Raw genomic sequence first — 25002 nt, 5'->3', positions numbered from 1 at the left:
ATAGGATATGATTCCTTCTTTATGTTCTCTAATGCCATATACCAACACAGTGCAGAGTAGCTACCTAAACTCTGTAAGTGAGATAGAGTATCTCGTCAATAGTTTTACATCCTCATTGAAGACAACTTTGGATGCTGCAGCTCCTCTGAAAAAGAGAGCTTTAAATCAGAAGTGCCTGACTCTGTGGTATAACTCACAAACGCGTAGCTTAAAGCGGATAACCCGTATGTTGGAGAGGAAATGGCGTCTCACTAATTTAGAAGATCTTCACTTAGCCTGGAAAAAGAGTCTGTTGCTCTATAAAAAAGCCCTCCGTAAAGCTAGGACATCTTTCTACTCATCACGAATTGAAGAAAATAAGAACAACCCCAGGTTTCTTTTCAGCACTGTAGCCAGTCTGACAAAGAGTCAGAGCTCTATTGAGCTGAGTATTCCATTAACTTTAACTAGTAATGACTTCATGACTTTCTTTGCTAACAAAATTATAACTATTAGAGAAAAAATTACTCATAACCATCCCAAAGACGTATCGTTATCTTTGGCTGCTTTCAGTGATGCTGGTTTTTGGTTAGACTCTTTCTCTCCGATTGTTCTGTCTGAGTTATTTCATTAGTTACTTCATCCAAACCATCACATGTTTATTAGACCCCATTCCTACCAGGCTGCTCAAGGAAGCCCTACCATTATTTAATGCTTTGATCTTAAATATGATCAATCTATCTTTGTTAGTTGGCTATGTACCACAGGCTTTTAAGGTGGCAGTAATTAAACCATTACTTAAAAAGCCATCACTTGACCCAGCTATCTTAGCTATTATAGGCCAATCTCCAACCTTCCTTTTCTCTCAAAAATTCTTGAAAGGGTAGTTGTAAAACAGCTAACTGATCATCTGCAGAGGAATGGTCTATTTGAAGAGTTTCAGTCAGGTTTTAGAATTCATCATAGTACAGAAACAGCATTAGTGAAGGTTACAAATGATCTTCTTATGGCCTCGGACAGTGGACTCATCTCTGTGCTTGTTCTGTTAGACCTCAGTGCTGCTTTGATACTGTTGACCATAAATTTTATTACAGAGATTAGAGCATGCCATAGGTAGTAAGGCACTGCGTTGCGGTGGTTTGAATCATATTTGTCTAATAGATTACAATTTGTTCATGTAAATGGGGAATCTTCTTCACAGACTAAAGTTAATTAGGAGTTCCACAAGGTTCTGTGCTAGGACCAATTTTATTCACTTTATACATGCTTCCCTTAGGCAGTATTATTAGACGGTATTGCTTAAATTTTCATTGTTACGCAGATGATACCCAGCTTTATCTATCCATGAAGCCAGAGGACACACACCAATTAGCTAAACTGCAGGATTGTCTTACAGACATAAAGACATGGATGACCTCTATTTCCTGCTTTTAAACTCAGATAAAACTGAAGTTATTGTACTTGGCCCCACAAATCTTAGAAACATGGTGTCTAACCAGATCCTTACTCTGGATGGCATTACCCTGAGCTCTAGTAATACTGTGAGAAATCTTGGAGTCATTTTTGATCAGGATATGTCATTCAAAGCGCATATTAAACAAATATGTAGGACTGCTTTTTTGCATTTACGCAATATCTCTAAAATCAGAAAGGTCTTGTCTCAGAGTGATGCTGAAAAACTAATTCATGCATTTATTTCCTCTAGGCTGGACTATTGTAATTCATTATTATCAGGTTGTCCGAAAAGTTCCCTAAAAAGCCTTCAGTTAATTCAAAATGCTGCAGCTAGAGTACTGACGGGGACTAGAAGGAGAGAGCATATCTCACCCATATTGGCCTCTCTTCATTGGCTTCCTGTTAATTCTAGAATAGAATTTAAAATTCTTCTTCTTACTTAGAAGGTTTTGAATAATCAGGTCCCATCTTATCTTAGGGACCTCGTAGTACCATATCACCCCAATAGAGCACTTCGCTCTCAGACTGCAGGCTTACTTGTAGTTCCTAGGGTTTGTAAGAGTAGAATGGGAGGCAGAGCCTTCAGCTTTCAGACTCCTCTCCTGTGGAACCAGCTCCCAATTCAGATCAGGGAGACAGACACCCTCTCTACTTTTAAGATTAGGCTTAAACTTTCCTTTTTGCTAAAGCTTATAGTTAGGCTGGATCAGGTGACCCTGAACCATCCCTTAGTTATGCTGCTATAGACGTAGACTGCTGGGGGGTTCCCATGATGCATTGTTTCTTTCTCTTTTGCTCTGTATGCACCACTCTGCATTTAATCATTAGTGATCGATCTCTGCTCCCCTCCACAGCATGTCTTTTTCCTGTTCCCCTCCCTCAGCCCCAACCAGTCCCAGCAGAAGACTGCCCCTCCCTGAGCCTGGTTCTGCTGGAGGTTTCTTCCTGTTAAAAGGGAGTTTTTCCTTCCCACTGTAGCCAAGTGCTTGCTCACAGGGGGTCGTTTTGACCGTTGGGGTTTTACATAATTATTGTATGGCCTTACCTTACAATATAAAGCGCCTTGGGGCAACTGTTTGTTGTGATTTGGCGCTATATAAAAAAATTGATTGATTGATTGATATTTTGGACACTTTTCTTATCCCATCAATTGAAAGGATGTTTGGGGATGATGAAATCATTTTTCAAGATGATAATGCATCTTGCCATAGAGCAAAAACTGTGAAAACATTCCTTGCAAAAAGACACATAGGGTCAATGTCATGGCCTGCAAATAGTCCGGATCTTAATCCAATTGAAAATCTTTGGTGGAAGTTGAAGAAAATGGTCCATGACAAGGCTCCAACCTGCAAAGCTGATCTGGCAACAGCAATCAGAGAAAGTTGGAGCCAGATTGATGAAAAGTACTGTTTAAGTCCATGCCTCAGAGACTGCAAGCTGTTATAAAAGCGAGAGGTGGTGCAACAAAAATACTAATGATGTGTTGGAGCATTCTTTTGTTTTTCATGATTCCATAACTTTTCCTCAGAATTGAGTGATGCCATATTTTTTTCCCTCTGCTTGGTCTAAAAAAGTAACCGTTAATGACTGACTGACGATTTTTTTTCCTGATTTCTTATAGTGTTTCTTAAAGCCAGAAAGTTGGCATTTGAAATGACTTTAGTTTTGTGTCATGTCTGTGATCTGCTTTTTTTCTACAAAATTAAACAACTGAATGAACATCCTCCGAGGCCAGTGATTTCATAATTTTTGCCAGGGGTTGTAGAAAGTTATTTAAAAACACGTTTAAAATGTTTGAAAAGGGTGCCAAATGTGTGAAAGAATAGAATGTTCTTTAAAAAACATGTTGAAAATATTTACAAAGGTTGTAAACGTGTAAATGCATAGGTATTTCCTTAAAAACTGCACAAATTCTTTAAAATTCGCCCGTGGCTTGCTGTATGAGCAGAAGAATGGATAATGTATGTTTGTGCACAAAATGTGGCCAGATTGACTGGTAAGAAAGTTTCATCAGCTTTTTTTTTTTTTTAACGTCATGTAATCCTCAGTAAGAGACTTTAGGTGAATTTGGGTGGGGAAAAAAGTCTTAGTATTTGTTGATAACGTGTCGCAGATCAGCTGTTTTTAGTGAGGACACACACAGCAGCACAGAGTTTCAAAGATTCGGCCACATTTGTACTATGTGTAAAGGATAAGTAACGTGTTTCCGGCATCACTGCTCTCTTCACCCAAAGCGATCAAAGGGAATAATGTGATTATTAAGCATCAGATGACAAATTAAAACCTCTTAAATCATTTAAAGTCAGTTTTAAGCAGAAACAAGACTGTTTTAAGCAGAAATGAGACAATAATCACCTCATTTCGCTACTGACGCTCTGAAATGACGTAGGCACAGCAGCAGCATGTCAGACTCAGACATGGTGCTGTGGCGCTCTGATCAGTCTCCCGTCTTTTATCATGAAATAATGTTGAATTCATGTGGAAATGATTGTTGTACAAAAGCTTCAGATATCTGAGGACTGGAGTGCAGTTTTAAGCAGAAACGAGGCGATAATTGGTGAATCACTGCAGATGCTCTGAAATGACGTATGCATGGTGAAGGCAGGGGGATCGTTTGGTCGGCGACACCAAACACTGAAGAAAAAAGAAGAGGAATCAGTGGTTACTCCCCTATACACCGTCTACCAGTTTCTAATGCAGGCCAACAAGTTCAAGAACTCTCATTTTTTGTGAGATGGACAATCATACATATGGCTTATTACAAGAGAAGGCAAGGGAGCATGAATCCCCCACCACCACCCACCCACCCACCAAAGACACAAAAATATTGTGATGGGCAATCTGCAACCTCATCACTAGATGACACTAAATCCTACACACTGTAGCTTTAAGATGTTGTTATTGTTACTTAAGTCTCAAACATCATCTTATTTGGCAGAGTTTCTAAAGCTTCATATACCATCTGATATCCTGTGATTCCAGTTACGCAGACTTACTTTGCATGCCCCAAGGTTAAAAGGACCTGAGCAGCTTACAGAGCTTTCTTATATTATGCTCCATTTTTAGTCAGACTGTGTTGAGTCATTTCTATCCTGTCTCAAAACACACTTCTCTGTTATCATTTACAGTTAGTTGCTGCTGTCATTTTTGCATATTTGGTTCTTCTTACTGGGAGTCAATGTTTTGATCGTATTGGTTTGTTCCCGTTTTCCATTGTGTTATGGGGAAGCCTCATACATTACTTTATATTTAAGGTGGGCATTTTGTAAGATGTATGTCTACATGATTATTGATTTATTTTTTTATTCACTGTTGTGTGCAGCCTTCTTATTTATACATAAATGAATGAATGAATGAATGAATAAATGAATGAATGAGTAATTAATTACTGTCATTACAACAAGTGCAACAAAATTATCACACTCAGTTACCTCATACAAAAATGCAATTAATCCACATTTATTACTACTAGTTGAATGTAATAATGGCACACATCAGAATTAAAACAACCGCACATATACATTTTTGATTGTTTATGTGTTCTAAACTCGAAACAGTCTGTCATCCAAATTGAGGCAAAGTGAGTTTGGGCCGCAGCAGAAATACAGCACAGCCAAGCTTGAGGGGAGTCCCAAGCAGTATATATATATATATATATATATATATATATATATATATATATATATATATATATATATATCTATATATATATATATATATACACACACACACACAAAATTAACTTATTTTACAGTGGGCATCTAATAAACCTTTAATAAACATAATCATTTCATTTAGGGTGGGCATTTATAACCAACTTTTTCCAAGAAGATGGGCGGGCTGATGAATTTTAATTTGAAATTATTCTTCTAAATATGTTACTCTGAATATAGTCTTGAATATAGTCTAAATTTTCATGTGTCAGATGACAGGACTAGATACTGACAGCATGTTAATGTAGACTCAGCCTGCATAAGACCTGATCACCTATCCTATTTCTTACTGCTCACCTGAGGCGCTTGATTTTTGGGAGCAGAGGAATTTAATTTAATTCTCTGCATGAGTCATGCACAGATGTGTCAGCTGTGGTTTAGTGCAAAAGAATCTTCATCTCTTCACCAGCATGTATTTTTGTATTACCAGACAGACCCACAAATCTGTGTCAAAACTACAGGTTAGCTGATATGAAGACTTTACTGAGATTCTCTTATTTACTGTTTATTCTATTTCTGTCATCAACTTGTCCCTTTTGCTAGACCACTGATTTTTGAACACATATTCCACCTGCAAACATAAAATTTCCAAAGACTTCCAATGACATGCAGGTTAGGTAAATTAGTGAGTCTAAATTGACAGTAGGTGTGCGTGCGGGTGTGAATGTTAGTCTCTATGTGGCCCTGCGATACACTTTGTCCCCCCTGTGGCATGCCCTGTGGCGTTTGGGACAGGCTCTGTGACCACTGATTGGAGTAAGTGGGTATAGAAAATGAATGAATGAATGAATGAATGAATGAATCCAGCTTAACACAATAACTCAAAAATAATAAATACCACCATCTTGTCCCTTTCGGCTGCTCCCTTGTTTGCACTCAGGGTCACCACAGCAGATCCAAGGTGGATCTGCATGTTGATTTGGCATAAGTTTACACCGGATGCCCTTCCTGACGCAACTCCACATTATATGGAGAAATGTGGCAGGGGTGGGGTTTGAACCAGGAACCTTCTGCACTGAAACCAAGCACACTAACCAATTAAAATAACATATAGAGTATGATATACGACAGGTTTGTGTGTGTTAAAACATGTGCAAACACCATATCACTCGCAAAAAGTGCATGCTGAATTACTGACAAAACACACAAAGGACTGCGTCTTTCAAATGCCCAAATAATGCATATTGTTCACGTAGCGCATTTGCCTTCATCAATATGGAATTTGGGGTTTGTCCACCCAAGTGCACAAAATTGTGGGAGGGAACATATGAATAGGTGGTGTTTGTACACCCGATGACCAATGACAATCGCCACAACACAACGAGTCAGTGGCTTGTGGTGACAACATGGCTGCCTACAGTGAACAACAAGTCTTTGGATGAAGAAAAAGTGTATTTTATGTTTATCTTCCCCTCCAAAAGTGGAAAGTAGTACTGTTTTCACATAAGTTGTGCATGTTTTTTAGAATACATTTGAAAATGCATGACTTTAGAAAGTCCACAAGCATAAACTGCAAGGTCTTGCATCACCCAACACCCGGCCACATCGGCAGATTTCAGTAATAATAATAGTAATAAAGGTAAACCTCCAATAACCGATGATGATAGATTACACAGGACATGCTACTCACGCTTTACTGACTCAGAATGGATTGAAATTAGCTAAGCTAACTTTTTGTTAGCAGATTAGCTTTTCAGCTAATTTTAAAAGCCATCAGCGGACCAATTAGCTTCCACAAATTTTGTTCCGCTAACATTTTTTGCTGGCATGGTGAGTAAAACCTAACAGTCAAAAACATTTGTGAACCCTAAAATCACACATTAGTTTGGGTGTGTGTATTGCAACAGTCCTCCACCAGCAGCAGCACAAGAAAAAGAAAAGAAGAAAAAGAAAAAGAAAAAAAAAGAAGAAGAAGAAGAAGAAAAAGAAAAAAAAGAAGAAGAAGAAGAAGAAGAAAAGAAAAAAAAAAGAAAAAGAAAAAAGAATAATTTACTTTCCACATGCGATGACACAGACAGTGGGCAGGAATTCCGGACAGTTTATTGACGTTAATGGCAACTCTGTCAGTTTTACAAAGTGAAAATAAAACTCATATCTTTTAAAGTAACGCACTAATTCTGAAAGTTTGAGCATTAACAGACATGTGCCAAAAGGCATTATGGGAAATTCAAATGAGTTTCCTTTCAATCACCCCCCCCCCCCCCCATCAAAATGCATAGAACACTGCCATCTACTGAATGGGAGTGTGAATAGCTACCAATTCATTGTGAATCACACTTCACAAACAGACTTTTCAATTTTGCAAATGCCTTTTTTACAAATGAAAAAAATTACATATTTACAAATGCACATTTATTTGTAAAAACAACAACACACACATTGGTTTTTACAAATAAATAAACCAACCAACCAGTGATTGAAAGGAGACTAATTTGAATTTCCCATAATGCATTTTGTGTGTGTTAATGCTCAAACCTTCAGAATTAGCACATTACTTTAAAAGATATGTGCAATATTTTCACTTTGTAAAAAATACAGAGTTGCCGTTAATGATGATTAACTGTCTGGAATTAGTTTTGTTTATAAGTAAACCATGTGTGAAAGGTGCTTTGTGTTTCATGTCGCCTGCCCACTGTTTGTGTCATTGCATATGGAAAGTAAATGACACGTCTTTACAGCAGCGGGCAGTGTGCATAAAGACAGAAGCTCTGGCTTGTTGTTCATTTGGGGTTTGTGATCTCCTTTGATTTTACTCAGAAGCCTCGGTGGTGCTTAAACTTGAAACTGTCTTATCAGTAGCCGACAGTGTACCGAGTCAACATTAAGTTAGCGGTAGCTGTAACTTCTGCTAAACTTTTTAGCAGTTTAGCGTTATGAAAGTTAACTTTTCAATTAGCGGATTAGCAGTTATCGAAGCTAACTTTTTAATTAGCTGTGCCTACCACTGACTACAAAGAACATTAAAAGATGGAAAAACAGCAACTACAGCTTCTATACGTGGGTAAGCTTAATATTTAAATTTCATGTGAACTTAAATTATATATACGATGAATCAAAAGCTGAGTCACCGACTGTGCATCACTGCTTTGTCTATTTGGATGGTTGCTGTTGAAGATTAAGTGAAGTATTAATATAACATGGTGTTATGGAGACACAAAAAAAATAAAGTTTATTATGCTGTTTTTGTCATAATTCTGTCGTTATGTATGACCCATTGACATTCAAAGCAATCATGAAATGCATGATCACACAGCCTTATCATTTCTAATGATCTGACAAGTCTAATTCATAGTAAAACTATAGTGATTTGTTTACGCTTTACTGCTAAACATGTAGGAGAACATCTGGCCTTTATTTACTCCTTCATCCATCCATTTGTCTAGTTATTTATATGTACTTATTCTCCAAGTAATTATATGATTGGAGTACCACATTTCATGGCCATTTGAATTCATGATAACTGTCATTTTAGATGTTTCGTTGCATAATGACTCTATGGCCGTTTTTTTGTTGTTGTTGTTTGTTTGTTTGTTTGTTTTTTACTGCTGGCTGTTAGAAGCAAGTTAGAGATGAAACAAAACCAGTTGATTTCAATAGACAATCAATGCAGCCCGAGCATGTTTTCATCGGGCAGCCAATCTCGGAAGTACGAATTCTCACCTTCGTATTCGCCACTTCGCCGGAAGTGACATGTCTCCGTGCCAACCCATAATTGGAATACTGTATCTCATGGCTAAATGAATTCATGGTAATTGTGATTTTATGCAATTGGATGATTGTGTAATGGAACTTGCATGTTGCATTGGTAATTGTAAAAAATAAATAAATGCAGAGATGCAGAAATTTGTAAGTCTGCAAAACAATGTTCCATGCACAGATTTATACAAATGTGCCAGACATGACTGGCATAACATAACTGGATGCAATACTTTGGATAATGATGGCAGCGAACAAGATTCTGATGAGGATGGAATCGATGGTGAAATGGAGTAACTAGTCACTTTTTGGTTTATTTAATAATAAAATCCATAAATACTCATGAAAATATTTTTAGAAGTCAACTGTATACCTTCTGAGCATGCTCCATATTTTTTTCCCTTTACCTCCCTTCCTGCTCCCCCATCACTTTACCCCATCCCGGCAACCGCTCACGCCACCCCTCCCCCCTCCGGGGGCTGTGCAGTTTTTAAGCTGCGGCAGGTCCCCGTTCCCCCCAAGCTAGCGGCGGCGCGACTCCAGTTGCAGCAGCCTTCACCCACTTTACCTCAATTCGGATGACAGACTGCTTCAAGTTTAGTGCACATAAACAATGTCAAATGTATATGTGTTGTCTTTAATTTTGATGTGTGCCATTATTACGGTAAACAAGTAATAATTGTGGATTAATTGCTGTATCTTGTCTAAGGTAATTGGAGTGTAAACGTAATTGCCTTTTTTTGGGATCAATAAAGTTGTCTGAAGTCTGTCTTGTAATTTTGATTTTTTTTTTTTCCCCCCCTTTCTTTTTCTGAAAATAACATACTTGATGCATGTTGATATTTTGGGCCAGCAGTTCTCACTAATGCTCAAAATTCACATTCGTGAAAAAAGTACGCTGTTTGGCGTACCATAAGCTTTTATTTGCCAACATTTTCGCACCCACCCAAGACGTCTCAAAAATGGTCTCAAAAATCACAGGGTATAATGATTAATCACATGGCCCATGATCTAAACCCTGCAGGAACAATTTAATTTCCTTTTTTGTTTGTTTGTTTGTTTTATTTTGTTTTTTTAAGTTGTCTTTCTCTCAGCCAGAACTTCCCAACGTGGGGCCCATGGGTCACATTTTGACCGCACTCCCTTTGTCTTTCCATGCAACTGCCATGGCAATTGACAGATTTTCTGCATAATAAATTGCAGTTCAGCAGATTAAAAAGTGTATTTATTATTTAGAATTTTTTTTATTTAGAATTATTATTATCTACAAAATATAATAATATTTACTTGTATGTTGTAATTCACACATCATGTCTTACTTTGGCCTATAAGGCTCTGTCAGATTAATTTACAGCTCTGCAAAGGTAAGAATTTGAGCACCTCTGCTCTCAACATATGCAAGGTTTTTTAAGACACATGAAGCTTGAAGTGAGCTTGTTTGTCCATTTACATTAAACATTTGATTCTGTAATAATTAGCCATCTCTTTTAAATCAGATATTACTGCAGCAGAGCTTCAAAAGGTTCACTGCAGTAATGACTAATGTAGCCAACACACCCAGAAAACACAAAACACCACCATACCAAACAAAAAGCTTTTGGTTAATGCCAAACAATCTATTATCCATGATAAAAGACATGGGTAATCTAATATTACATCAGTGTAGATGGCTGTGCAGCACTTAATGGATGCAGTTTAAGAAGTAATGCGTCATAACCTTTCACTCAAAGCTTTCTTTTATAAGCCTTAAAAGAAAATGCCAGAATTGCAAGAAATTAATTGATCATACACTATACCACTCAGAGTGCGTTCTAATCATCACGCCTTCGTGGCCTGGCTTTGAAAACCTCTCAGTAATTACACCTGCATTTAAAATGTCCCTTATGCTACATTCACATGTTGAAGATAGAAAAACAGCAGTAGCAGTCATTGTAGCAGAATTACTGTCTGCAGCAGCAGGCAGGAGATGGGTGATGGACACGCAATACCTTTACAGTGCGAATTAGATAGAAAACACTGATTTTAAAAGAGGAACCTCTGATTCTGACTGGTGCTTAAAAAAATTTAGTTTTTGTGATGTTACAGCTTAATTTCTCTTTATGTTACACAACGTTCTTGGGTTGTTTTTTTATACAAAACCAGGTGCCTGCAGTAAAAGTATTAACCTCCCACTGTTTATCTTTGACAACCACTGAGAATAAATCATCATTTGGTTTGTCTTTGCAGCAAGCAGAAGAATTTGATGTGCGACTGCAGCATAGATGGCTCAATTTTCAAAAGTCCTCTCATCAAAAACAATGGAACATCCGGCATACCATCTGTTGCAGTATTACAATACACACAGTGAAGTGTTTTGATGTAATTTTTGCTCCATAACATCTCAGGTGTTGTGCGATAGACTGCAGCCTGTCCAAGGTGGACCCTGCTTCAAGCCCAATGACTGCTGGTATAGGCTTCAACCCCCCTGAGACATTTACATGAAATAAGTGGGTATAGAAAATGAATGAATGAACAAACAAACATTTCAAGTTGAAGCAGGTCTGGGAGCATGTGCTTGTGCCATGTGCCACTGAGCCCACTACACCATGGAACTGCCCAGAGTCCTGGATGGCAATGGCACAGGCAAACAACTGAGCCAACCCCTCCTTTCAAAATTAACCATCCATCTGCCACAATGAGGTGAATCATGGGCATCTCCTTGGCCTTCTTCAGCCACTGGGGTCCTCAACACAGAGACATGAATACTGGCTCATGCACAGAGAAACGTGCCACATGGCCAAAATATTGTAACTGGTGCTCCCTCACAATGCAAGTGACACTTTCGATTTGAATGTAACGAATTAACCAATTGTTTGAAACAAAGTCATTGCAGCGGTACCCAAAGATCATACAAAGAGACCTAGTACCAAAGTCATCCAGCCATCATTTACAGTAGTGTTCAGAATAATAGTAGTGCTATGTGACTAAAAAGATGAATCCAGGTTTTGAGTATATTTCCTATTGTTACATGGGAAATAAGGTACCAGTAGATTCGGGAGATTCTCACAAATCCAACAAGACCAAGCATTCATGATATGCATGCTTGTTCAGCTTCTCATATGCTGCAAACATGGTACCCACTGATAAAAATGACACCTCACTCAGGTTTTTTCAATACCACTTCTTCTCATTTCCGAAACTGTCGTTCCTTCCTGATTCACTATGTCTTTTCTTCCCACACACTTAAACTGCAACACCTTGAGTACGGAGGTATATTTTTCTTCATAGTAGCTACTTTACCATGTGTTCCGTTGCCTCCATCCACATCTATAGTTTGTTTTCAAACCTGTAAGATCTTAGTCTTGGCAGCAGAGGGTTTTACATTCATGTTGTTTAAAGGGGCATCACAGTTATCCAGCATGTAAAAATGATATGGGATCACAATGACGAGAACAACAGCTTTACAGCCAATTCATCGAGACTAAACAAACAAATAGAGGTTCAGTTCAGTGATCTGCTTTACACAATGGCAAACATGAACACTTTTAATGACAACAAGACACTGTTCAAAACACATGCATTTTCACCGAACATGGAGGAGAACTCACTTGAACTGCTGGTGTTCTCTGGAGCTGCGGATCTTGGAGGAGAACCTCTCGGCCAGTTTATCTAAACTGCGAGAGTATTCCAGCTCAATCTCTGCTTTCCTGCGGAAGAACTCCTGCAGGTCCTGCAGCAGCTGAATTCGAGACTCAGACTGCTGCTCCAAGCACTTAAACTGCTCCACCAGCTGGTTACGGATCTCTGTTCAACAAAACACCACAAATGACAGGAGTTAATCATGTGTCCTAATGAACACACTTGTCTGAATGGTATTACTTTGCTGCATTACAATGCATATGTCATTATTATTTGGCAAAAAGGAATAACCCACTAACAGAATTACATATTTTTCGGTGCTTTGCAAAAGGTTTATACACCACCACTCCAAGTGTGTTTACACAGTATTTCTCAGCAACATCAACTTGTCAATGAAAACATCCACAGAGAGAAATAATCCTGAACAAGAAAATGTTAATTCTGGCATTACAAACAACAAAACCATCATCGGCAATGGCACTTAATGTTTAACAACAAATCAATTTATACACCGATTTTTAGATTAAATGTTAGCCTGCAGAGGACTTTCTGATAAATATAATAGCACAAGTTGGAAAATATTTCACTATTAAGTATTATCAAAGAAATATGTCCTTGTGTTAACTCCCAAAATGTGAATCTGATGCAAATTGTAACTTATCTGCAAACCATAAATACTGAAAAAATATCTCACGAAACATGACCACACTCTTCACAAAACAGGAATTTCTTCATGACTATGGATATTTCGTGTCACTATAAATTCATTTTTTGATCATTAATGGAGCAAACCATAAGAACGAGATAGAAAATGTGTATTTTCCAAAATATATTCAACTAATCAGCAACTCATGCATGTCGTTGATTTTACTGTTTATTCTGCCATGCTAAAGCCACACCTGAGTAAGAGAAACCTACATGTATACATATGCACATTAAGCATGTATGCCTATTCATGATGTGTGAACACTTACAGTCATAATTAGCAATAAAGCAGGAGAAGTATTTACATATTATAATTTAATATATTTGATCAGAAATGAATCAAATGCCCAGTTGTAAAGATCTAGTGAATTTACATTTAAAATCAGAGATCACTCTGGAAAAAAAAAATATCAGGAGTCAGCTGTTTGTCCCCAAAATGATGAAATAACATTCATAAAATATTATCACAGATTAATTAAAACTATGAAATGTTATGATGTCATACGGCATCCTTTCATTAGACAATTAAATTTCTCAATTCAACCATTTCATTCAGATTCACAAGAAATGACAAGAGAGAATGATCATAAATGAATGGTAATACTGAAAGGAATAGTCTGAAGCAGAGCTTATAAATAACTATACCTAAAAAAAAAAAAATCCTGTTATATACACTACACAATACTTTAGTAAATGATAATGATAACATAAGTAATAATTATATAGATGTACAGGTAATGTTGTGAGTGTGATTGTTTTTCTAAAACATATATTAGCTGTACATGTACAAGCTTTTCAACCTACCATCCCTAGTTCTCAAGACCAGGCACCTAAGTGGCTCTACTTTACTCTATTCTACGCTTCCTTTTTTAGATATACCTTAGCATACACTAGTAGAGTTCAACCTTAGAAATGTAACATATTCTAGAAGACATACCTTACTGAATTTTCATGTAACAATCCATAAGCCTTTTGACTGTACCCAATGATAATATTCAGTTAAAAACCAAATGGACAGTTATATTATTTAAATACACAATCATATCAATGGTTTTAGGCATTATATTTATTAATTATATTGAGCATGTCACTCACTAAATTGTGTTAGTCATGAGTGCAATGTTTTCTTCTTCTTCTGACACGGTGGCGCTAGCAAAAAGAATAGAGAAGTATGGGGCGAGCTGCTTTGTCTGATTGAAGGTTGATGATTGCATAAAGAAGTGGAGCGCGTTGAGGGACAAATTAATCCAGAAAAAGCCGCTGTTCATTCGGCAAATTGCATATAGACAGACAGAGAACTTTAGGATCACGCGCACGTCAACGGATTTCAGTTGTAACAGAATTCGCTGGCGCACCTGAATCCATTAAATAGGACTTTTACTGCTCTAATGCTTTATTGTTGTCCAAACTGTTTATGATTGTCATAACAAAGGATATTTTCTGTCACGTCACAAAACATCTTCTACAGAACTCTGATTTAATGATTAAATTGAAACTGCAGGGAAGACACCACCAGCTGTGAGACACTTTCCTGTGATCTGTAGATAGTCCCACATGAATAAATAGCTTATTTTCAATACAGACATTTACTGTGAGCAAAAACAGAACCGAATTCAATTTTAAGCAAAAATGTAGAATGTCATTAAAAATTTCTCTTCTTCAAAATATTTTTTTTTTAAAATTCATTACATCAAATGAACAGCAAGGCAACCCAGACAGATTAATGACAATCTACAATATCACCCCCCGGACCCCACCTCCCCGCCGCTGCAGCTGCCCACACCATAGACACACACACACACAAAAGAAGAAGAAAAAAGTTGCACACCAGCAGAACAGAACCTCAAACCACATCAAACCTCGCTGATCTACCTCCTGAATAAAGAAGCAAAATTGTAAACAGCCCTTTAGTTTAACTGCATGCTACTTTTTGGCAGAGACAATGTCTTTGTAGTAAATTAATGTTTTTAACAAGAGCCACCTGAATTGCATGTCCTTGCATATAAATAAATAAAAAATAATGACATATAATGACAATAGGGTGGCATGGTGGATTAGTGGTTAGTACTGTTTCCTCACAGCAAGATCACTTCCCACCTGGTGCTTTCTGTGTGGTGTCTGCATGCTTGCCACGTGATCACATGGGTTAACTCAAAGGTGCTCCGGTGCCCTCCTGCTTCCGGTTAGGTGACTTAGTGATGCTAAATTAACTGTAGGTGTGAGGGTGAAATGAGTTTGTCTTTCTATATGTAGCCCTTGACTGGAGTAAGTGGGTATGGAAAATGAATAATGACAAAATACAACCCCAAATCAGAAAAAAATGGGACAGCACAGAAAATGCGATAGGAAAAAAAGAAAAGTGCACAGTAATCATTACATTTACTCTGGCTTCTATTTCATTGCAGACAATATGAACCCAAGATATTTCACGTTTTGAAGGGTCAACTTTATTCCATTGTTTAATAGACATGCATTCCTGCATTTCAAGTCTTCACCACATTCAGAAGAAGAAAAAGAAAAGTCAGAATGGGGCAATTTCAGGCTAGTAATGAGGTAGAAAGAAAGAATGATGTAATTTCAACAGGTGATGTCAACAGGTGTTTGCAATTGTAGCCCAGTGGAAAATCTGAGTTTGGAAGGAAGGAAATGTGTGTGTATCTTTTCCTGTTTGATGTAAACTGTATGTGTGCATTAAGGTAAGATGTTGCACTGGTTTAATGGTGTTTCTGCTATCAGCAATAATGTCTGATTGGAAGAATGGGATCAGGAGAGTCACCGTGAAAAGAGTTGCACGTGTACCAGCTGGTGGGTTTTGATTGGCTGGTTTGAGGGCGAACCTTGGAGTAATTTTTGATCCTACATTGTCCTTTGACCTCCACATTAGCGATATTATGAGGACTGGTTTCTTCCACTTGCAAAATATAGTGAAGATTCATCCCATCCTGTCTATGGCTGATGCTGAGACCCTGATTCATGGCTTTGTCTCTTCTAGATTGGACTGATGCAATGTTCTATTTTCTGGTTTACAGCAGTCCAGCATTAAGGACCTCCAGTTGGTTCAAAATGCTGCTGTCAGACTTTTGACACGAAGCATGAAAGTTTGACCACGTTACACCCATTTTGGCATCTCTTCACTGGCTTCCTGTCTCTGTGAGATCATACTTTAAGGTCCTGCTACCAACCTATAAAATTGTTCACGGACTGGCACCTCCCTACCTAGCTGACCTAATTAAACCCTACGGACCGACCCGGGCTCTGCGTTCTCAGGGTGCAGGACTACTTTGTGTCCCGAGGGTGAATATAAAGTCTGTGGGTCACAGAGCTTTCTCTTATCATGCCCCTGTTCTGTGGAATGATCTCCCTGCATCAATAAAACAGTCACATTCTGTAGACTTTCAAGTCCAGATTTAACAGGCACTTATTTTCCTGTTTGTATGGCTAGCATACTGGCATAGTATTTTTCTATGCTTTTTACTCTTTTAAATTGATTTTATTAGGAAATGGAGCGGCCTCAACTTTATCTAAATTCTGGGTCTTTTAGTGAAGCTTAGGGTTAGTGACCGGCGATCACCTTAGTATTTCTTCTGTTTTTCTTGTTGCTTAATGGGGACAAATTACACTGTATTTGATGTCTTTCTGATGCCTGATTCTGTTTTTTTCTCTCTGTTTTAGGTGCGGCTCCATCCAGAGATGGGTGTGGTGTCTGTTTCTGTAACTCTCCTGTCCTGCGCACCGGCAACATTTCCTGTATATTCGATTTGTGAATTGTGTCGGTAGCATGGCCCAAGCAGAGGGTCACCCCTTTGAATCTGGTCTGCTTGAGGTTTCTTCCTCAAATAATCAGAGCGAGTTTTTCCTTACCACTGTTGCCTGTGTGCTTGCTCTGGGGGTTGGTAAGGTTAGACTTTACTTGTGTGAAGTGCCTTGAGGCAACTTTGTTGTGATTTGACACTATATAAATGAAAATAAATTGAAATTGAAATAAATTGAAAAGGAATAGCAAAGCCTCATTGAATGGTATGTTCCAGCTTTCACCTCATGAAATATTCGTACCACTGAACTCATAAACATTCATTATTTGTATAACATTTCACAGCAAAGTCACTGTGTTTTAAGTATACCAATTCATATAAAAATGTAAATAATTTGAAACAATCGTCACCCTACCTTACCAAGTGGTGCACTTGTGCGCTTATGTCAAAGCTGAAACAGACGCACGATGCACTGTTGACAAGAGTGCTGACTGGTATCATGAATATTGATAAGGTAACTCAATTTATACTGGTGTGCTGATTATTAATTCTTTCAGACTATGAACCTGCTCCCCACTGAAATGTAATGGCTTCCTCACTCCTACATCACATTTGGTTAATATATATAAATTTGTGTTTTTTTTTTTTGTTTTGTTTGTTTTTTGTATTGCACCTTACATTTCAAAGAAATCTCAAAGTGATTTGAAAAAATAGAAAGGTCAGATACTTTTCTAACAGACCTCGTGTATATATATATACACGAGCAGTAACATACAAATAACATACAATGTATGATTTTTTTTTTTTTTTAAATCATACATTGTGATTTCTGGATTTTTTTTTTTTTTTTTTAATATATATATATTATGTCTCTCACAGTGGACATGCACCTAAGATGAAAATTTCAGACCCCTCCATGATTTCTAAGTGGGAGAACTTGCAAAACTGCAGGGTGTTCAAATACTTATTTTCCTCACTGTATATATATATATATATATATATATATATATATATGTTCTCCACTCAGACTGCAATAGCCAATCACAGATTAGCCTTTCTGTCCATCATTTACCTGTATTTTGGCATGCTTGGTGCCAGAAAGTTATGTTGGATTCAAAAAGGCTAGGACCAAAAGTTATATTGGATTGGTTCCCACTGACCAATAGCATTAGAGCTTACTGCCAACAGCTAGCCAATCAGAGCGCGGCATACGAAGGTCAGGAACTAGCTGACAGACGCTGGTTGAAAAAATGGCAACAAACATGTCAACAAATCGTCTGCCAGCGAGGTTTGCTGAGTTCACAAAGGAGGAACTGGTGGAAATATTGAACTCCAAGGATGCCAAAAACACTAAGAAGGTAGACAAGCACGCTCCTGATGTTTTAGGAGCATTCATCGCATCAGAATCAATCATATGCTGTTCACAACAAAGTAAATTGATCTAATTTACTTTGTTGTGCTGTTTGCTTAATTTGGGAGGGGGGTGGAGAACATAACAATTGATGGATGGCAAGTTGTCCAACATAGAGAAATATTGGATGAAGAAAAGTTATATTGGATGAGGCGTAGCAGACATCCTGCTTGGAAGAGGCCATCACTTTTTTAATCATACATTGCCATATTGTTTAGTTAAGACATGGGATGGTTGTGGCAGTTGAACTGTTGACTGAAAGCTAAAACCTCAGCAGTGACACAGACCGTTTCCATGCTGTTGAGGGTATAATTTAGTCAGCCAAGTCATCCTTGTGGATACGTGCACAGTCTGACTGCTGCAGAACACTGAAACAGGAAAGCCGCTCCTCTCCTTGTGATGTCGTGCCGCCTGGCCCCGGCCTGGAGTGGTGAGCTTCAGTCTGTGGTTAACCACTGTCCTCATCTTCTGCTTTATCCAGAGGCCTCTCCGGTCCTCACAACCTCTGTTTATGAGGAAATTACTCCAATAACTATCAACAACAGGCAGATATTACTGCACATGGAGGCTTTGTCTTGTAACAGAAGTAGCTACATATTGCGTTTGCAATCACTTTTTTGCTGATGTGTAATTGTATTTTTCTCTAAAAAGCTCAACAAAGCAGGAGAACCAAAAGAATAGTACACAGAAACGTGCATGTTTCAAAACACAAAAAAAGGAAGCACCAGCTCCACTTCTTCATTTGGCAGATGAGATTGGAAAATGTTATATAGAGCAAAAAGTGTCTTCTTCCTTCTGAAAAATCTTCTTTGAAATAATCCTTATGTCATTAAGCTCTTTGAGTGGATTCAGTGTGGTGTATTAAAAGTGAGGGCCCTTTTAATCCTCGAGATGTTAAGTTGTGAATTCCTGGCTGCAGTGGAATTGTAGATAATCGCTTATCTCACTGAATAGCACTGAAACAAACCCTGTACATCATTATTATAGTATTACACGAGCAAACCAACATGATATATGTGGGCTCTGTGACCCACTGAATGCTTTGGAAATTGTTAAAGCTCAACACCTCGAGGACAGAACGACTTAACTGTTGTAATACATTACTACTGTTCAAGTCAGCAAAACAAATGCTCAGTAAAATTCATATATACTGTAGCATTAAACAGCCCTTTCCTTCATGTAAATAGACAGTACAGTGGAAAAAAAAATCTACAACACCTTAGTTCCTATATAAATGTGGGTTTTATTAGTTTACTAGTACACCCAGGGCAGACAGAGAATAAATAATACTCCAAAATAATAGTTTTGGGAAAAAGATTTTAAAAATGCGATGGAAAATATTATTTCCAAATGTGTGATCATGGACCCTAAGTTGGTTTAATTTGGCCTCTACTTTGAGAAGCACAATTATACTAAAAATGAGCGGACATTTTTGGATATAGGCTTACTTAATGCCAAACGATGTATATCCCTACACTGGAATAAATCTTATAGACCACCACTACGGCAAATGACAGACTCCTCCACTGGAAATGATTACAAATATGTTGAATGACCAAATGCATGAATTTGAAGTTATCTGGAAGCCTTTCATTTATTAAAAAGATGTGAACAGAAGAAGAGTAACTTTGGGACTACTCAGGGCACACTGGCTTGTTTGTTTCATTCCACCGGTGCTGTTGCCCAACAGAGTGCCGGTGTAAATTGGCCTACTGCTGGGCGAAGACGACGACAAACGTTTCAACAAACAGCACGAGAAGAAGAAAACTAGAAGGGTGGAAATGAGAGTGGGGACTTTGAATGCTGGTAGTATGACTGGTAAAGGGAGAGAGCTAGCTGATATGATGGAGAGGAGAAAGGTAGACATATTGTGTGTGCAAGAGACCAAGTGGAAGGGAAGTAAGAGCAGGAGCATGGGCAGTGGCTACAAGTTGTTGTACCATGGTGAGGACAGGAAGAGAAATGGTGTTGGGGTCGTTTTAAAGGAAGACTATGTTAAAAGTGTGTTGGAGGTTAAGGGAGTGTCTGACAGGGTGATGAGTGTGAAGTTGGAAATTGAAGGGGTGATGATGACTATCATCAGTGCATATGCCCCACAGGTAGGTTGTGAGATGAAGGAGAAAGAAGCTTTCTGGAGTGTGTTAGATGAGGTGGTGGAGAGTGTGCCCAAGCATGAAAGAGTGGTGATAGGAGCAGACTTCAATGGGCATGTTGGAGAAGGGAACAGAGGTGATGAGTAAGTAATGGGTAGATATGGTATCAAGGATAGGAATGGAGAAGGACAGATGGTAGTTGATTTTGCAAAAAAAGATGGAAATGGCTGTGGTGAATACGTACTTTAAGAAAAGGGAGGAGCACAGGGTAACATATAAGAGTGGAGGAAGGTGCACACAGGTAGACTACATTTTTTATAGGAGATGCAAGCTAAAATAAATCAGATACTGTAAGGTGGTGGCAGGAGAGAGTGTCGTTAGACAGCATAGGATGGTTGTTTGTAGGATGACTTTAGAGGTAAAGAAGAAGAAGAGTGAGAGCTCAACAAAGGATCAGATGGTGGAAGCTGAAGGAGGAAGACTATTGTGTGAAATTTAGCGAGCAGGTGAGAGAAGCACTGGTTGGAGGGGAAGCAATTTTGGACAACTGGAAAAGTACTGCAGATGTGGTGAGGGAGACAGCTAGGACAGTACTGGGTATGACATCTGGACAGTGGAAGGAAGACAAAGAGACTTGGTGGTGGAATGAAGAGGTCCAGGAAATCATAAGGAGAAAGAGGCTGGCAAAAACGTTTTGGGATAGTCAGAGAGATGAAGAAAGTAGACAGGAGTACAAGGAGATGAGGCGTAAGGCAAAAAGAGAAGTGGCAAAAGCGAAGGAAAAGGCATATTGTGAGCTGTACAAGAAGTTGAATAGTAAGGAAGGAGAAAAGGACTTGTACCGATTGGCCAGACAAAGGGACAGTGCTGGAAAGGATGTGCAGCGGGTTAGGGTGGTAAAAGATGCACATGGTAATGTGCTGACGAATGAGGAGTGTGTGCTGAGAAGGTGGAGGGAATATTTTGAAGAACTGATGAATAAAGAAAATGAGCGAGAGAAATGGCTGGATGATGTGGTGAGAGTAAACCAGGAAGTACAAGAGATTTGTAAGGAAGAAGTGAGGGCAGCTATGAAGAGGGTGAAGAGTGGAAAGGCAGTTGGTCCAGATGACATTCCAGTGGAGCCATGGAAATGTCTAGGAGAGATGCCAGTAGAGTTTCTAACCAGATTGTTTAATAAAATCTTGGAAAGCAAGAGGATGCCTGAGGAGTGGAGATGAAGTGTGTTGGTTCTTATTTTCAAGAACAAGGGTGATGTGCAGAGCTGCAGTAACTACAGAGGCATAAAGTTGATCAGCCACAGCATGAAGTTATGGGAAAGAGTAGTAGAAGCTAGGCTTAGAAAACAGGTGAAGATCTGTGAGCAGCAATATGGTTTCATGACGAGAAAGAGCACTACAGATGCAATGTTTGCTCTGAGAATACTGTTGGAGAAGTACAGAGAAGGCCAGAAAGAGTTACATTGTGTGTTTGGACTTAGAAAAAACTTATGATAGGGTGCCAAGAGAAGAGCTGTGGTATTGTATGAGGAAGTCTGGAGTGGCAGAGAAGTATATTAGGGTAGTGCAGGACATGTACAAGAATAGTGTGACAGTGGTGAGATGCGCAGTCAGAATGACAGACTCATTCAAGGTGGAGGTGGGATTACACCAAGGATCAGCTCTGAGTCCTTTCTTGTTTGCAGTGGTGATGGACAGGTTGACGGATGAGATCAGACAGGAGTCCCCATGGACTATGATGTTTGCAGATGACATTGTGATCTGTAGTGAGAGTCGAGAGCAAGTTGAGTCTAGACTAGAGAGGTGGAGATATGCTTTGGAGAGAAGGGGAATGAAAGTCAGTAGAAGCAAGACTGAGTACATGTGTGTGAATGAGAGGGAGCCCAGTGGAATAGTGCAGTTACAAGGAGTAGAAGTGGTGAAAGTAGATGAACTTAAATATTTGGGGTCAACTGTTCAACGTAATGGAGACTGTGGTAGAGAGGTGAAGAAGAGAGTGCAGGCAGGGTGGAGTGGGTGGAGAAGGGTGGCAGGCGTGATTTGTGACCGAAGAACACCAGCAAGAGTGAAGGGGAAAGTGGGACAGTAGTGAGACCAGCTATGTTGTACGGCTTAGAGACGGTGGCACTAACAAAAAGACAGGAGGCAGAGCTGGAGGTGGCAGAGCTGAAGATGTTGAGATTCTCTTTGGGAGTGACAAGAATGGACAAGATTAGGAATGAACACATCAGAGGGACAGCTCAGGTGGGACGGTTTGGAGACAAAGTCAGAGAGGCGAGATTGAGATGGTTTGGACATGTGCAGAGGAGGGACCCAAGGTATATAAGGAGAAGGATGCTGAGGATGGAGCCACCAGGCAGGAGGAGAAGAGGGAGGCCAAAGAGGAGGTTTATGGATGTGCTGAGGGAGGACATGCAGGTGGTTGGTGTGACAGAGGAAGATACAGAGGACAGGGTGAGATGGAAACAATTGATGTGCTGTGGCGACCCCTAACGGGAACAACCGAAAGACAAAGAAGAAGAAGAAGAAGGCTTGTTTGTTTCATTGTTTGTTGTTGTTGATGTTCCTTTTCTGTAGATACTACAGTATATATAGGGGGTTTCTTTCCTTCAAATATTGTGCACAATTTCTGTTTTGCACTTGTATTTCTATGAAAAATAAAAGAATAGTTAAGGAAAAAATAAAACAAAGAAAAAATAAATTTAAAGAAAAGCACCAATACTAAGGCTGACTCTGAAAGGGGAGCAATGTTCAACAAACGCATTATGACCTATCAAACAAGGACAGGCACAACCTTGTCAAGGTTATCAATCAATAAAATCCAATTGTGATTCTACGTCTCCCTGAGATTTCTTCAACACGAAGTTATTCTCGTGGGTTCCCATTGATCCTCTCAAGAGACCTATAGCAAGGACATCTTAGATCACTGGTTAGCATCCAAGTCGGCATAAAGTATCAGAACCTTCATTCTCCTAGTGATGCCCATACCATAAGCTCTGCCCAGGTATCTCTCAATCTCACTTATCTCAGAAGTGACCAAAACAAGTCAGTCTCTTTATAATGTAGACGCTTTGGCCCTGCGGCAGACTGGTGTCCTGTCCAGGGTGTACCCTGCCTCACGCCGTATGACTGCTGGGATAGGCACCAGCCCTGTGACCCTTAATTGGAGTAAGCAGGTAGAGAAAATGGATGGATGTAGACACTTTCACCACACACAGATATATTTCTGTTGGCCAAGTCCAGAATGTCATTGAAAGCCTGGATCCAGGATAATGGCAAATCCGGACACTACTAAGCCTGACTTAGCTTATCAAATGTTGCAATCAGGTTATCTATTGATTTCACAAATTCACAGCATCATCCACAAAGTCACGGTCAGCAAATGTTTCCTCATCAGCCAAGACACCAAATTCACTGATTTCCACAACCCTACCCACCATCCAGTCCAAGCAAGCATTGACCAGTGAAGGAGCCACAACATATCCCTAAGAAATACCAGTGTTCACAGAGAAAACTTCAGAGTCCCCTCTCTACTCTGTACAGCACTCACAGTATCTGTGTATAAGATGGCTATGATGTCCAGCAATGTTTAGGGGAGGCCGTGAACACTTAGGGTGCCATACAGAGTAGCCTGGACAACTGAATAAAATGCTTAGTGAAAATCAATATAAACTACAAAGCACTGCTGATATTTGAGCTTGCTTTCAGTGACCGCTCACAGAGCTAGGGTGGGGTAGATAATTGACTTCTTGTGTGTAAAATCAAACTGTCAAGTAACTACAATGGAATCCTGTAAAGAGTACAACTTATAAACACCTTTCCCAGGACAGAGGGCAGAATAATACTCCTGTAATTACTGCAACCTAGTCGATCACTTTTTCCTTTACAAAGTGGGGTAACAAGTCCTTTCTACCAGTCTGTAGGGATCATACCCATCTCCCAGACTGAACTAAAGATTGTCTGCAATGCCAGAAGAAGAGCAATATCCACCTGCCTTAATGAGCTCAGCTTCAGTGCCGCAGATCCCAGCTTTCCCACCCCTCAGCTATTTCAAAGTCTTTGCAATCTCACCAACATTTGGTGGTTTGCAGCTGAGTGGAGAATCATCCACAACGTTGGCAATGGAGATGTCTAACATCCCAGGATCAGCCTTAATTAAAGTGCTAAAAGTAGTCAGCCCAATGGGACAGTACAGCAGAGGCATCTGTCAGCATAGGCGTAGGAGGTGGGGGGGCAGGGGGGCAACATACTCATACAATGTGATTTACTGGATTTTTTTTTTAGATTCTGTCTCTCACAGTTGAAGTGTAACTACGATAAAAATTACAGACCTCTCCATTCTTTGTAGGTGGGAAACCCTGCAAAACTGACAGGGCGTCAAATACTTATTTTCCCCACTGTGTATGAGTACTAGAGGCCACACTTGCATTGAGCCGTGTCCCAGCAAGGAGGTGTGGTTGCCATTTTAATTCCGGGCAAGTCAGGAGGCAGCATGCATAGAAGTTCAATTGGTCTCGTCAAGAAACAGGTGGAATATGCCAGAAAGCTGCGCATGTTGGCAATCCCACAAACGGAGGAACA

General features: G+C 39.2%; 1 protein-coding gene across 3 annotated transcripts in view; it reads right to left on the bottom strand.

The window, feature by feature from the left end:
* The window catches only part of srgap3 (SLIT-ROBO Rho GTPase activating protein 3), a 295005-nt gene that overhangs the window by 189019 nt on the left and 80984 nt on the right, over positions 1–25002 (bottom strand). For all 3 annotated transcript variants that reach the window (XM_034166610.1, XM_034166608.1, XM_034166609.1), the window contains exon 2: positions 12431–12626. In XM_034166610.1, the coding sequence (XP_034022501.1) occupies positions 12431–12626 (196 nt within the window). The remainder of the gene's footprint in view (positions 1–12430; positions 12627–25002) is intronic.

The sequence above is a fragment of the Thalassophryne amazonica genome, chromosome 3 (assembly GCF_902500255.1).
Source record: "Thalassophryne amazonica chromosome 3, fThaAma1.1, whole genome shotgun sequence".
Classification (NCBI taxonomy): Eukaryota; Metazoa; Chordata; class Actinopteri; order Batrachoidiformes; family Batrachoididae; genus Thalassophryne; species Thalassophryne amazonica.
This window is presented reverse-complemented; position numbering and strand designations above follow the sequence as displayed.